Source organism: Theobroma cacao, chromosome 1 (assembly GCF_053813885.1).
Source record: "Theobroma cacao isolate CCN51 chromosome 1, ASM5381388v1, whole genome shotgun sequence".
NCBI lineage: Eukaryota > Viridiplantae > Streptophyta > Magnoliopsida > Malvales > Malvaceae > Theobroma > Theobroma cacao.
Window position 1 is genome coordinate 42,510,694 of NC_142639.1, and position 15,060 is coordinate 42,525,753.

Genomic DNA, 15,060 nt, shown 5'->3' on the forward strand with positions numbered 1-15,060 from the left:
ACATTACAAAATCCTTGGATCCTGTTAACTTGTGGAGATACTGATGTTTGCACATAAATTTCAACCTTCTTTTCTTGGGTAGTTTAGCAAGTTTCGTTAGCTTTGAACGTTGTAAACATTGGGGTAGTATTACTACAACGTACCACCGGTTGTCTTATTATTAAAATTGAAAAGAATAATTACATGCAGTTGAACATCAGATGACCAAACCAGCTGACTCCTTGATGAAAGTGGTTAAGATTGGAAATCTCCCACATTTAAGGAGTCATCGTTAGGTCTGGGGCTGTAGTGAACTTCCCTTCATTCGGGTAGGGTATATTTGGTTTGTTCGTCCCATACCTATCAGCTCTGTGTCTTCAAGTCATTGTTCCAAGATGACGGACATTTCCCCTAAAACACAGAGATGGAAGTGAAGGAAAAGAAAGAGGCTGTCGCTGGTTTTTAAATGAAGAGAAACCACTTTAGGCCAGTGTTTAATGACTATGAATGAAACAAGATGTGAATCTTAATTGGAGACCTGATTGTTGTTTCACCTTGGTATAAAAAGTAAAGCAAGAATTTACTGGTTATATTCAATGACAAAAGAGAGGAAGATCACTTGAAATTTGGGAGGCGAAGCTACATTCAATTTTGGGCAGAGAAGATAGCATGCGTCATCAAGTTGTTGGCACAGAAGAAGCCCTGGTTTGCAAGCAAGGAATTCATCGTTTCTCCAATTATTTTGCGCAAAGAGGCGCAGCTGCATAAATAAATCCCTCAAAAGGGTAGTCAAAAATGAAGGAGAGGAAGCTACTAATCAAAGAGCATCTCATACATTCCATCAGGTAAAAAGAAAGAAGAGCATCTGATTCAAGTTGTGGTGGACAGCACAGCAGCAGTTATTCCAAAAGTGATTACTGCTTAGTCAACTTCATTAAAGCAAAGATTAGCTTAATCCCGTCGACTGCCATCACTTTCAATACTCTCCATACCATGAAATGAAAATGGGGAAGACCAAAAGTTTTGATGTGGTATTGTAGTAATTTTCTTTCTTTTGATTTTACGCTGTCCGTCGTACTTGTAATAAACAAAAACGAAAGAAGAAAGGAGAAGCCTGCCTCGCAGTATTTTTAAGGGTCACACGTGAAACTAGTTGCTGCATAGTTTATTAACCATTTGTACTCTTAACGATTATGCCTGCTACAGGTTCATAGCCATCTCCATTATGATGGGCGATTGACCCCAACATACAAACTCCGCGAGTAAAGAAACAGAGGCACTTGGCACCTCGTTTACGGAACAAGGGGCATGCCAGAAAATGGGACGATTGACAACAACACAGATCAAATAATTCAATAGGCAAGCAAAAAAGTATCATATGCGCTCCTAAATTGCCCATTTTGAAACATAACAATTTCAAACATAACAACTCGAAGCACAACAATTAGAACTTCAAATATAAATATATCCCTCCATTCATAAAACCAAAACTCCGACATGGGGCAGTAGCATTAGCCACCGATCTTATCATGTTTTCTTAATCAAAACTTCCATCCGAAAATAAAAATCGTTTGGAGAGCAACTCCCCCTATAACTGAATTATTTAATGAAATTTTGCCGAAATAAATTTCTCGGGAGCCAAGTTTTTCATCACCATCTAATCCTAAACGGAACAAAAAGGAAGATATGCCCAGAATTAAGCACCGCCAGATCCATACTTCTTTCCGAGAACAATGAGCTGCAACTTGTCATATCCAGCAAGCACACCAGCACCGGCAATAGCACGAAGGATGTTAGCTCCAGCACCCTTAAATAGGGACTTGGCACCCTCATTTTTCAAGATCTGAGAAAATGCATCAAGTGAGCTCTTGTATTTGACTGCTTCACCAGAGGTCATCATCATTCTTCTGCGAACAGTGTCAATTGGGTAGGATGCAAGCCCAGCACCATTAGTGATGAGCCAACCAAGGGCAAAGCTGGCAAAGAAACTATCCTGCAATACCAGAGGGAAAATAAAAGCAAGATGTCATTACAACATTCCATTATGGAAGTAATATTTACAAGCTCAATGATAGAAATCATTACCATTTGTCATAGAAAAAATTTAATATATGCCCAGAATGAAAAATATTATACTATTGATTAGTAATGCGACAAACACAACAACAAAAAGTTAAGTCATATCAAATAACTGCAGCAGCAGTTATATAATCAATGCCAAAATTAAGGAATGAAAAACCTCTTACATCACATCACCATTAAACAGTATACTAACCTGCAACGATCCAGTCAAAACCACTGGCTTCAGAGAATCATACATTCCAAAGTATAAACCACGGTAAACAATGATTCCAACACATGAAATATTGAACCCACGGTAAAGCCCAGCAATACCATCAGATTTTAAGGTCTTCTTGTAGACATCAACAAGGCCATTGAATTGCCTCTCTCCCCCCTTCTTCGCAGCCTTTGCGTCATTGGCAAGACGGGTTCGAGCATAATCTAAGGAGTAGACAAAGAGAAGGGAAGAAGCACCAGCTGCACCTCCTGATGCCAAGTTCCCAGCAAACCATTTCCAGTAACCATCTCTGTCTTTCTTAAAGTTGAAAAGCCTCTTGAAGTAATCCTTGAAAGCAAAGTTCAAGGCCTGTTGCAAAATAATCAAAGCAATATGCATAAGACAGGAGAAATAAATATAATAAACAAAAAAAAAAAAAGTTACAATTGCTAACCTGAGTGGGGAAATAACGAATAACATTAGCAGTGTTTCCTCTCCACAAAGAAACAACTCCTTCATCTTGAATTGTTCGCTTAAAACAATCACCAATACCCTTGTATGGTTCAGCAAGCCTACCAGTTTTGATCATCTCATCCTGGTTCTGAATCAAAAGCTTAACACGCTCAATTGGAGCAGCAGCTGTTTTAGATACAGCAGCAGAAACTCCACCCATCAGGAAATCGATAGCAAAGCCGGCAAAGCCTTTCTCTGCAGGGGCTTGAACACAAACAGCAGTGGCTGTTGATGGAACCATAGACAGGTCACTGGTAGCTCCACAAGCCCGGACAATAGGATACTGCAGTGCAGCATTGGAGTAATTCCCATATGCAACACATCTTTGGTGTAGAGCAGGCCTCCTCAAAGAGCCATCATATCCTTGAAAATCTTGGGAAAGGCTAGAACGAAGCAGCTGGCCTGCTACCTTCTGCATGACAGTTGGGTGTTGAACCTGATCCATTCTGACTTCCCTGCAAGAAAGGGCACGAGAACATGAACATACAAAGAAAATACAATTAAAAAAAAGGAAGAGAAAAATGTGTTACTAAACGAGGCAAAGTCATCTACAAACATATTATTGATTCAATTCACTCATTGTCAACAATGACAAGAAAGTCAGGTGTAAGATCACAGATACGAAAATGCTTTAACCAAGAAAAGATATTAAATGAAGCAAAATTCAGCAAATATCATGCAGGAGCACAATGCTTTTCTAACAAGCATAAGCATAAGCAAAAAGTGCAACAATGTAAAATAAAGGGGCTATCCTGCAGTAGCAACATACATTTCAGTATCTTGTACTAACACACCTCAGCAAGAACTCAGAATCTCTAGAGAACAAACTATAAAACAAAATGACAACCAACCACAACTCACTGATACAGGAACTGGATCATCACAACAATTTAAAGCAGAAAACATCTAAAAAACACTTTATAACAACACAAACCATAAACTGCGATACAGTGCCAATCAAAATATCCTAAACGGTCCTAGAAATAATTACTTGATCAGATAGGCATGCATAGATTGCTAAATTACTAAATTATACAATATTAATATGTTACAAAATATAAACATCTCAAAATCTGACCGACAACAAATATATAGTTATGTATGAATGAAAGTATTTCCCTCTTAGGTCACAAATGTCTGCAGATATAATTCAATATAACAAATAAAAAAACCATACATGCTATCGCTTACTATTAAAGTTTGAAAAAGCAGAAACAGTCCCTGATCTGAAGGTATTTAAATGATCTATCTTGAAAGGTCAAACGAAGTGTGCTTAAAAGAATCGCAAAGAAACTAACAAGATTAAACTGTTTGAAAACGCAGTTCCAATAAACAAATCAACAGATCTAAAGAATCCAACAGTAAGTGAGAGCTGGAAACAAATCTGACATGTATCCACACCACCGATTTGCAATCAGAAGCAGTAAATACCAACAGATCTAATAAATCAAGCATAAATTCTAAAAAAATAACATGTTAACAATAGATCAGATCAAACGTCAAAGCATTTCATTTCATTTCTCACACAAACCGAAAAGTCTGCAGAAAATAAATAGATCTAAGAATAAAAAAAAAAGAATATCTACTTACAGCACTCTATCATTTCAGAAAGAGTATATAGATCTAAAAGAACAGTGATCGATTTAAAAAAAAAAAAGGTAAAAGCTAAACCAGAGAACATTAGATCTGATATTTCCCTTTTCAGTCTGTGTTTTAGAATATTTTGAGAGGTATTTACCTTGAGAAGAACCTGATTGGTGACTGCGATAGATTGTTGGAGGTCTCCGCCTTTCGATCTGCGTCGAAAGGAAGGCGAGAGAAAGGGAGGGAGAGATTTTGTATGGAGCGGCGAGGCTTTGAAAAGAGCGAAGGTCCCTCCTGCCTTTTTATTGGCCCGATGTGACCAAGAGGCCCCACGTGTTTAAGCAACGATTCGTTGCGGTCAGCGGTGCGTTGGATCTGAGTGCTTCGCAGGCCACATGCATTTATCGCCGTCGCTCCTTTGGTCGACTTTTATCATCCATTGAATGCGTCAAAGTGGGACGCTGCACGGCTGAATTTCTCTTTCCAACGACATCGTTTCATTCAAATAGTATTTTTTTGGAAATATCATTCATTTAAATAATTTGGGCCTCGACATGCAAGGTGGAGTTACTTTTCCTGGATTCATGCAAATTAATTATAAAGAAATGGTATTGTCTTAGTAAAACCTTTCCACCTTTTTAATTTTGAAATTGGGGGAAGTTTTAATGTCACTATTTACAACTGGTTCATCCCTCCATAATTTGACAAAGGACGAGTAAGAATTGGCAACTCCTGTTTTATTTGAAGTCAACTCGGAAAGGAGAAGTTTTTCCTTGTACTCTTCCGATTAGATTCTTGATTTGACTCTAATGCTGTCTAATATTTGATGGAAGCGAAGGACACTTAAAAATAACAATAAATTAGATTGACAGTTTGTATCAGTGTTTTAACTGTAACATATAAAAATAAAATATTAATAATTATATAAATAAATATAAATATGATATAATTAATTAAATATTTTAAGATCTTATACGAATATATTTTTTAAACATGTAATACAACACAATATGTTTAACATATTTATTAACGAATCTAATTAAATTTTATATGATCACAAATGACTTATAATTCGTTTAAACTTTCAACACAATTAAATTATAATTTATACAATTACAAATGAAATGTACCTTCGTCATTCAAATTTAAAACTAATAATAATAAAAATATCTATGACAAAACAATAAAATCCATTAACTGTAACAAAATCTAATATTCAAATATTTAATTTATTAATTAATACATAATTTATCTTTAAAAAAAAGTAAAGTTTGAATATGTCACAACCCAATAGTTAAGACCAATCTAGGTAGGTCAATAGCCCAACAAACAACAACTCAAACAAGTTAGACAGCCTTGACAAACTAGACAGTTCAAACAACAAGCCCAACCCATGTACTATAATCTAATTTGAACTCTTGAATTTACTAATGTATATATAAGTTTATATGTAGATTTATTAGATTGGATTAGATTAGTATTTTGATTTGATTTGAATATTATCTCATCAAATTAAATCTCTTATCTTATATTATCTAATTCTTATTTTGTAACCTAATAGTCATTAGCTTATAGATAGGCTTTTTTTTTCCTCATTTGTAACACATCTTAGAGAAATACAAAGCATTATATTTCTCTAAAGTTCTCTCTTTTTCTTTTGCTTCCATTATTTTATGGATTTTAAAACTTATTTAAGTTCTATATTCCTCATTCGTAACACTCTAAAGTTTTATTTTTTTCTTTTGCTTTCGTTATTTCTTGGGTTTCAAAGCTTATTTAAATTATATTTTCAGAATTTAAAGCCCATAAGATTAGACTTAAGTTTCAACACATAACAAAGTCATTTTTCCCTCAAATATAAAATAAATATAATAAAATCCATTATCATCATCAACTATAATAAAATCTACCACTGTTACAGTTAATCATATAAAAAAAATTATATGAAGCCGTAAATGTGGATCATGAGTTATACAAATATATGATTACACAATTAACTAAATGTATTTTATACAAAACTCTAATAGATTAAACAGGCTTGACACAAAACACGATTACCCTAAAGATTTAAATTCAAACGCCCCTTAACATCTTGCCGTGCTATCGCCTCCTGTATAAAATCTTTTTGGAAGGCCTTTTGTAGCTTTGGGCCCAGTTCAGTTTTGTTACGTTTTACCATTGCATTTTTAACCTTCAACATTTAACTGGAGAAAGGCCCAATCCCAGTTCAAATAGACGGCAGAATGGCCGAAGTAGCTTCGGGCTCAGGCATGGCCCATGAATTCCTAATTATAAATGTAAAACTGAGGCTAAGCCCAAAACAGAAGAAGGTGCTGGAATTTGTATGGCGAAAATGCCTAGTTTGAATTTTCACATTTATAAAGAAAGAGGCTAGTTATTTATTTTATTAGTGTAATACGATGATTTTATATACTATACGGTATACAAGATTAGCAATACTAGTGAAAGTAACAAGTGTGGCAGCTGCCATGTGCCCCTTAAGTTACCTGCTTGTACGAAGGGTGGCCTCCAGATGTGCAAAATATCTCTGGGCAAAGCCTGGGCAGTGGAAACATTTTTCCCGTTGAAATAAATTTACTACTCACCAACTATATATATTTATTATTTAATGTAATTGATGGGGCAACTTGTAAGAATACTAACTGTAACACTTACTATTTATGTCCCCAAATAATTGAATACATTTAATCAATTAATATTGAAATCGAAAAAGTTTAAAATCTACTCATACTTTTGTGATATATATATGGAGATGCGGGGGATCGAACCCCGTGCCTCTCGCATGCAAAGCGAGCGCTCTACCATTTGAGCTACATCCCCTTCTGCCTGGCTGTGCTTGGCCAATTCCCCAAGGCAATGTACCGCTAATTATGGTTACAGCGTTGTACAAAGTGAACTCTTCATTACTTTAATTCCATTTCCAGGCACCAGCAGGTTGAAACTGACGTGAGTTTCTATTACTAACTGAACCAAATCCAGGGTAGCTGGTCTTTGGTGTGAAATATACAGTCCTAGGTAGATAGGAATATTATTGGTATCAAGAGAAAAAGCACTGTTTAGCATTCTCTGCATTTTACATCATATAATTAAAATGACCGTCCCCAGCTCCAACGCAATTATACAAATGCCGACGGGTTGACGGCCCACAGCCACCGTCAAAATAAAAGTAGGCCACAAAGTTTTTCTAGTACCCCTGTGTCTTAATTTGACTAATGATCTTTGGAAAAACCCATAGCAAAACAACACCCAGTTGATCATTATCCATCACATGCACGATGTTTTTAGTGTTTTCTCCTCGATTTGCGGGATTCTCCTGTTCTTGATGGGCATCTGCTTGCTTGATGTTAAATCGAAGAAAATAACCTTCTTTTATTGCAGCATTATGCCTTGGGCTGTTTTTAACTTGGCAGGACTTGCTCCATTTAAGAAAATGGTGAGCACGACTTTACTTTGAGCTTTTAAAGACGGTCTCATCATCTCAACCACAACTTGATTTTTCTTTCGACAGCCAAGTGTATTGGGGGTAAGGGGAAACTGTTTCGCTAATTAAGCACTTTTCTCATATGTAGCTTTATCTACTTTCAGCCTCACATTTACATTTTTCCCTTTTTTCCCCTCCTTTACTTTTACCTTCTTTTGTTGGAAACTTGGAAAGGTCTCTGTACAAGGGCTCCAGGCTTGATTGCGAAGTGCTATAATTGCTTTGAAGCTCATAGAAGCTACCTGTCTCTTTCATCTTTGCCTTGGTCCGCATTGAGAGGTCTGCTTTCTGCCACACTATCCTTCTGCTAACCCTTGAAGATGGTTGTTGTCTGCTTAGTTGAGGACTGCAGTCACTGTCCCTTTTGTTTGCAAGATTTTGGAGTTTTTTGCCAAGGTAAAACTGTGCTGCGTGGGCTTTCACTTTCGTTTTTTTCTTGGCCAATCTCATCTATCCATTAAAAGCTTCCATCGCTGCATGTCTTCCTCAAACAAGTCACTTCGTGATGGGGGTGAAAAGAAAGTTGCCAGTTAAACGACGACGGCAATTACATTGCAGCTAGACCTGCCCCTTAGTTATTAATTGTTCAGGTTTCTTGCCATGTAGGGTATTCATGAAGGCATGACATCTGTTCTAATTTCTAAAACATTGGGTCTTTAAATTTCTTACAGTCTTCAACCTCGGTTAATTTCGGGGACTGAACCTTTTCCTCGGAAGGGTGCCCTGGATTTGATAGCTTGCTTAGGATTTCAAGTAGAAAGACAATATTTGTAGGGCCCAAAACCTGACTTGCTGGGTTATTCTTTATGATAGCAAATTAGAATGGAGCTCCTTGGACCATTGTGCATGATGTCGTTAGGACCATTCTGTCAGTCCTTTTAGGTGAAGAAAACTAGCTAGCTGGATTACACAGCTTCTGAAACCGCAACTGTTTGTGTCTGGGTCCATTTCTTTACAATAATCCTCTATCTGATCCTATTGGCTTAGGATGAAAGAAATGGAAAGCCGGATAAAGAAACAAATTGATGATGTGATATGCGGCCGATCCAGGCGAGCCCCCCTCAAAGTTCAACATATTACAAGTCAGCCTCTAGATGGTGGCAGGAAAACTGGTCACCTGATGGCTCAAACCTCTCAGGAATCATGATTATGCACTGCATGTAATGTAAGTGATGACTAGTACCTAGCCATATAAGCAAGGGGGAAAGTGAGGCTCGACAAGTCTCTTCAGATTGTACAATAATTGCAAAAAGCCAAGCCGTTAGCTTTGGGTGTTAAAATTTCCTTTCAGTTTTTCTGTTTCCAAATTTCTGTATTTATATATATATACACGCATGTACCTATGATTTAAGTACACGGATTAATTTCATGTTCCCCAACAACTCTCAAGCTAACCAGTGAGGGCTTTTCCTTGAACCTGATGTTGAGTGGGAAAGCAAACCCATCCAAAGATAAGCAGCACATCGCTTTCATCCAGTGAGCAAGTAGCAGCTGAATGCATTTCCCTTCTCCCCCAGAATAATGACGTCAAATATAAATGTGAACAGTGATTTGCAATCATGGATCTTTTTTGGGGTGGGGGGAGGGTTAGGTTTTCTCCCTTTCCCTCTTGCACTCCCCATCTCTCCCATGAAGGTCCTCAACTGTCACCTTCACATGGATTATATAACGATATCTCACTTTATTATTGAATACATATTTGTCTGCTTTATAACAAGTACCTTCTGCACCTTCTCTACCAATCACATTAAGTTACTATTTATACATATAATTGCATGGAAAAAAAACCATACATTAAGACTTCAAATATTCAAAACTTAACTTAGATAAAAAGGAAAACCACCAAGTAGGTATAAGAGAAAACCCTTTAACTATTAGTAATTATTGATAGGAAGCAATCAACATGAAACAAACAAGAGTTGATTTGATATGGGATTTCAACTTTTCATGGGAGTTCCAATCTGGGAGGCAGAATTGTTTGGAAATGTCAACAACTCTCGGAGTTGGAGAATCAAAGAGACTTACGCTCGATTTCCAAATAAGCACTCGTGCAATCTTGGGAATATTAATTAAATTATGGTCATAGACTGTGGTCTGTGGTCAAAAGAAAGACTTGAAAGCGTAGCAATATAAAATTTGCGCAAACTCAAGAGAATGTTTAGTGGTATAGCGTAGTATCTTCTAATTTGGCAACTACCCTTACCGCTATTGATTCAAGGCATTGCAACAAAGATAGTTAGCATGCCATTTGTCAAGGTTTGCAGAATTTTACCTGATGGATGCAGGCGGCTGCAGCTAAGATCTAGCTAGAAGATGATTCATTTGCAAAACCTTAGAGTTGCATATAGAATTGGTTAACTCAAGTTTGTCACCATGCATAGAAAACACGAATGATTTGGGAAAAGAAATTGTTATTTTGTCAGAATTCCACATTGTTCACCAAGTTTCAACTCTCCTGAGAGTTTTGCTTTGTTTTTCGCACAAAGCAGCTAGCGTTGAGCTCTTTTCAACAAAATTGGCTCTCAAAAATCTTCATCGAAAACAAAGTGGTACTGCTAGTTATTAATGCTTGAACAAAACAAAATGATGCTTCTCTCTAGGAAGCAATTTTATAGTCGTGGGTTAACTTTGAAGTTGGGAGATCTGGTTGAGGTTAACTCTCCATTTTCAATATGTATATTTCAACAATATATAGATTGTGATCATATTAGTGGACGATTTGTCCTTTGAATGGTCAAAATTGTGGAACGAAAAGAATTTTTGCATCGGACTTCCTTTCTTTGTTTCTTGAGCTAGAGATTTTGCATATAACTTTACGGAGTGTCGACAAGTCAATATCTAAGATTTATATAATTATTTTCCATTTCCTTCATTATTAATTGATGTCCAAATGATAGACAAGTTAAGTTTACATTTCAATGTGATTTCAAGTCTTAGGTTATTTGGTTTGCCTAGCAACTGGCAACAGGCAAGTGAAGAAAATTTGTGACTGTACATAGTACATCATGTGATCAACCATGTAAAAGCTGAGTGAAAAGATATTGAATGTGCAATTATTTTCCTCGCTACCCCTTGTGATGTAAGAGTAAGACACAGCCCGTAGTAGTAGTACTTGACATCGTCCCTAACTTTAATTTGTCTTATCTCCTTTGCCTCCACATAGTTAAACTTCCATCATCCCCTGCTACTTGCTACCCTCTCTCATAATGGAGTGACCCCTTCTGCCTCTCTCTCTCTGCACGCCACGACTCAGAAACATCTAGGTGTTGCTACAATCTACCAAAAGAGAACTAATCAAGTTGCAGGAAAATGTTTGTCACATTTACATTTACATTTTTATTTTTATTTTTGCTGTTGTTGGGTGGTATACTTTACTTGGGTTTTACCCTTTATATTTGTGTCCCAGAAGCCATAGCTTTTGTACATCACTTTCCTTGCCGGCTCCATCGCTAAAACTTCTTCCTAGCCACTACATCTGCATTTTGCCTTTCGTTTTCACGCTTATATCATGGGTTCCACGCGTCGAATTTGGTTTAATACCGACACCAGGGAAATGCCCTTGTTCTTACATTCTCCTGTTTAATATCAGTTCCACGTGTCGATATCGTGTTGATACTGGAAACTTCTCTAGGTGTTTTTGGAAGGCCGGGGAAGATTTGATTCAGAATCACCAGCACAAGTACTGGGGGAAAGGCACATCAAGCGGAGGGCGGGCGGATGTGAATAATGTTTGTTATTGTCCAAGAAATCAAAGACTTAAAACAGGAGCCACTAACCTGTTTATTCGAGTTTCTCTAGTACCTTGGAATTATTCTGAGTACAAGAGAGCAGAAAAGAGAAGCTCATGAGCACTGAAATGGAATAAGACGATTCGGTTCTGTGATTTTTTGCTTTTCCTTTATTTGATGACTCAGGTTATAACCCCAATCTTACTTCAATGATGTGACTTAACATGGATTGACCCTTAAACTTACATAACGTCTATGTCATGTAATTTAACTCTGGCAGATGCAACTAGCAGCAAAATTAATAGAAGTCCCAAGTAGTTGAGAGGGACTGATACTTACCAGATGATGATACTACAGCATTATTGTTTAAAGGAAATAATTAGAAACCTTTCGGGTGTAAAATGTATGTTATATAAATGCATGAATATATAATGAAAATTCAAACACCGAGAGAAAATGGAACTGTTGCTTTGATGACTGAAACCCAATGAAGCCAAAAAGATACAGTGAAACAGGCAGAAAACTGTGTTGAGGACATGCATGCATAGGGAACACTGTACACGCCCACCAAAGCAAATGCCGAATGGCCTTAAGCCTCAAACCCACTTTGTTGCTTGAAGCAAGGTAAGGGTTAAAAATACAGAATGTCCCCTCCACCCTTTTCTTTCTCTTATGCTATGAGATGCGAGTGCAACTCTCTCTCTCTTAGGATACAACGTGGAACGTGCAAGTCTAATCTCTGACTTTTGTCTCTGGCTTTTACTTTTTCTTCTTTCAATCTTCTCTCACATTAAATCTCCTTCCTTCGTCTGCAGGGGGTAATTTCTCATCTTTCCCCAAACTTTAATTTCACCACCAACTTTTTTCTTGTTTTTCACCTTGCAAAGAAAATTACCCTAAGCCTCAACTCTCTCTTCCTTCACAGTCATTGGTTTACATATGTGTATCAATGTATGTATCGATCCATGTATATAAATGTGTGTCTCATCATTCTAGTTGCCAAAGTACAAGCAAAGTCCACTTAGGAGGTTTTCCTTTTTCTTTCCAATCTTTCAACCATGACAGACCCAGCTTGCTCCAATTTCTTCAATGGATGCTTAAACTTCATGCCTCTGAATCCCCACTACACTTCTTTCACTACTCCAAATCACCCAAACCCTTCTTCTCAAGCTCACACAAGCAACATAATCATCAACAAATCTTCCATTCAAGGTCAAAGCACTTATCCTTCCTCACCGCCCCGCAAAGAAGCTCTTCCCCTCATCAATTATCTAAGTCCCACAGGGCAAGAAGAGAATGAACCCTCAAGCAGTTCCGTGGAAGAGGATAAGAACATGAGCAAAGAGGAAAGCCTCTTTTCCAGCACTGTTGATGATGAAGCTGTAACTGTAGCCCTACACATAGGCCTACCTAGCCCTAGTAATTCCGATCTGAGGTTTAGGGTCTCTCCATCTGCAGATGTGACAGACAAAGGAGAGAATGGAAGTGCAGTTTCTGGGTATCCTTTGAGCAAGGGACAGTATTGGATTCCCACCCCTACCCAGATTCTCGTTGGTCCTACACAGTTTTCATGTCCTGTCTGCGGCAAGACCTTTAATAGATACAACAACCTGCAGGTATGCTTCATTGCATGAGACATGATCTGCGAAAATTTCCTTCCTCTCCTCGTCTCTCTCCATCCTTCTTCCATTTCCCTTGATTAGTCTTTTCTTGATCTGGACTGTAAACCGTCCTTTTAATTTTTGCTTACCGTGGCTAAGAGCTGAGGTGTTAATATTTTGATGCTTGAACAGATGACAAGGTTTACATTAGCTTTCTTTTTGTTTAATACTAGCTTCTTTTTGGTGTTTCTAAACTATCTTTTAGCTTTTTGCTTTTTGCGTAGTTATCTAGCTAATTGGTTTTAGGTGTCTATTAGTGCATATATTAAGTCATTATCATAGTCGTCCGACCAAGAGAGGCTGAAGTCAGTGTAGTTATGGGTCTCCTTGATTGATTTAAACTATTCTTGGAAATGTTCCTTCTGCTTTCTTGGCACTTTGAAGAGTGTGCTGAATCCCTGATGAGTTGCAAATAGGTTAATGCGAGACTGATAAGTTTTTCAGCGCTTTCCATGGTTTCAGTCGATCTTTTAGATGTTCCAGTCTTTAGAACACTGTTTGCACGGTAGAATTTACAAAGTCATCTGTCAAGTCTGCAAAAGAAACACCCTAAATGCAGATGCCTTTGCATCCGATACAGACCATATTAATCTGACACTGCAGCCTGTAGACTAGAGACCTCTAATTAATACTTTATGACAATTATAAAAAAGGCATCTCATGTTAGAGTTTCTCAATAAATTTGTTGAACCTTGAAAGATAAACCAACATTTAGCTGTTTTTCTCATCCAAATGGTTATGTTTAGGGGTTTTTTTGCTAGTTCAAACTCTGCGTCCAACTGCAAACACCAATCCAACTGGACCCTTCTTTCTTTCTCTCTTCTTAGGTCGTGATTGTTAATTAATTAAGCATATCCATATCTGATAGTATGGGAATTCCCGTGAGCTCTCATATGAGATAATGAACACCCTCGCTGCATTGTTTCTACTAATAATTACTTGATTGCTTCCTCCCGCTCTATCTTTCTCTCTCATCATGGATTTTTCGCTTCATACACAGATGCATATGTGGGGGCATGGATCTCAGTACAGAAAGGGACCTGACTCTTTAAGAGGAAGCCAGCCAACAGCCATGCTAAGACTCCCATGTTATTGCTGTGCACCAGGTTGTAAGCACAACATCGATCACCCGAGAGCAAGACCTCTCAAAGATTTCAGAACTCTCCAAACGCACTACAAAAGAAAACATGGGATCAAACCCTTCATGTGTAGAAAATGTGAGAAGGCATTTGCGGTGAAAGGGGACTGGAGAACCCACGAGAAGAACTGCGGAAAGATTTGGTATTGCATTTGTGGGTCTGACTTCAAGCACAAGAGGTCTTTAAAAGATCACATCAAGGCATTTGGCCCTGGTCATGGGGCTTTCGGCATCGATTCTTTAGAAGAGGATGATGAACCCGCATCAGAATTTGAGGTTGATTGTGAGTCCTCAATGTGAAATGCATGAAATCTAGCCAAACACGTACTTAGTTTTTTCGGTTAGATTTTTAAGTTGTTGCTTACGAGCCATGGGCAGTTGTTTATATATGCTCACTTCTTTGTATGTATGTATCTTGCTCGAGCTTGGTTTTGTTTCTCTTCTTTGGTTTGACCCACTTCTGTAAATCCGCCCACTTTGAAGCAATAATAAATGCTAATTGCCATTAAAAAAAAAACTTTGCATTTGCAACCAGCATAAAATGATATTCACTTTATATTTTTGGCATGTAATTAACTGAAAATTTTGAACTTAATTTTCATGTGTGTAAATAATTGCAGAAATGAGCAATTACACTATTTTCCCCATTGACTTATCTGGCTAGTAGGTTACTTGAA

At 37.5% G+C, this 15,060-nt stretch overlaps 2 protein-coding genes, 1 long non-coding RNA gene and 1 other non-coding gene across 5 annotated transcripts; 2 read left to right on the top strand and 2 right to left on the bottom strand.

Annotated features, from left to right (window-relative positions):
• Window positions 1–1,423: 1,423 nt before the first annotated feature.
• LOC18614634 (ADP/ATP translocase 1, mitochondrial) lies at window positions 1,424–4,643 on the bottom strand. 2 transcript variants are annotated; one of them, XM_018113944.2, is made up of 4 exons: window positions 4,509–4,643; window positions 2,712–3,225; window positions 2,255–2,626; window positions 1,424–1,972 (listed from the first exon to the last, which is right to left on the bottom strand). In XM_018113944.2, the coding sequence occupies exons 2-4, from the start codon at window positions 3,213–3,215 to the stop codon at window positions 1,676–1,678; spliced, it is 1,173 nt and encodes a 390-aa protein (XP_017969433.1). In that variant the 5' UTR covers window positions 3,216–3,225; window positions 4,509–4,643; the 3' UTR covers window positions 1,424–1,675. The 2 variants fall into 2 exon arrangements, with proteins under 2 accessions (XP_017969433.1, XP_088663424.1); XM_088807298.1 differs by lacking the exon at window positions 4,509–4,643 and adding an exon at window positions 4,361–4,474.
• Window positions 4,644–7,122: 2,479 nt separating this feature from the next.
• Window positions 7,123–7,195, bottom strand: TRNAA-UGC (transfer RNA alanine (anticodon UGC)). Its single transcript has one exon. It is a non-coding gene; the product is annotated as a tRNA-Ala (tRNA).
• A 571-nt stretch (window positions 7,196–7,766) lies between these two features.
• Window positions 7,767–9,194, top strand: LOC148764856 (uncharacterized). The gene is made up of 3 exons (XR_016024184.1): window positions 7,767–7,898; window positions 8,031–8,252; window positions 8,844–9,194. It is a non-coding gene; the product is annotated as an uncharacterized LOC148764856 (long non-coding RNA).
• A 3,350-nt stretch (window positions 9,195–12,544) lies between these two features.
• LOC18614635 (zinc finger protein WIP2-like) lies at window positions 12,545–14,900 on the top strand. The gene is made up of 2 exons (XM_007052481.3): window positions 12,545–13,200; window positions 14,246–14,900. The coding sequence occupies exons 1-2, from the start codon at window positions 12,643–12,645 to the stop codon at window positions 14,681–14,683; spliced, it is 996 nt and encodes a 331-aa protein (XP_007052543.3). The 5' UTR covers window positions 12,545–12,642; the 3' UTR covers window positions 14,684–14,900.
• The last annotated feature ends 160 nt before the right edge of the window (window positions 14,901–15,060 follow it).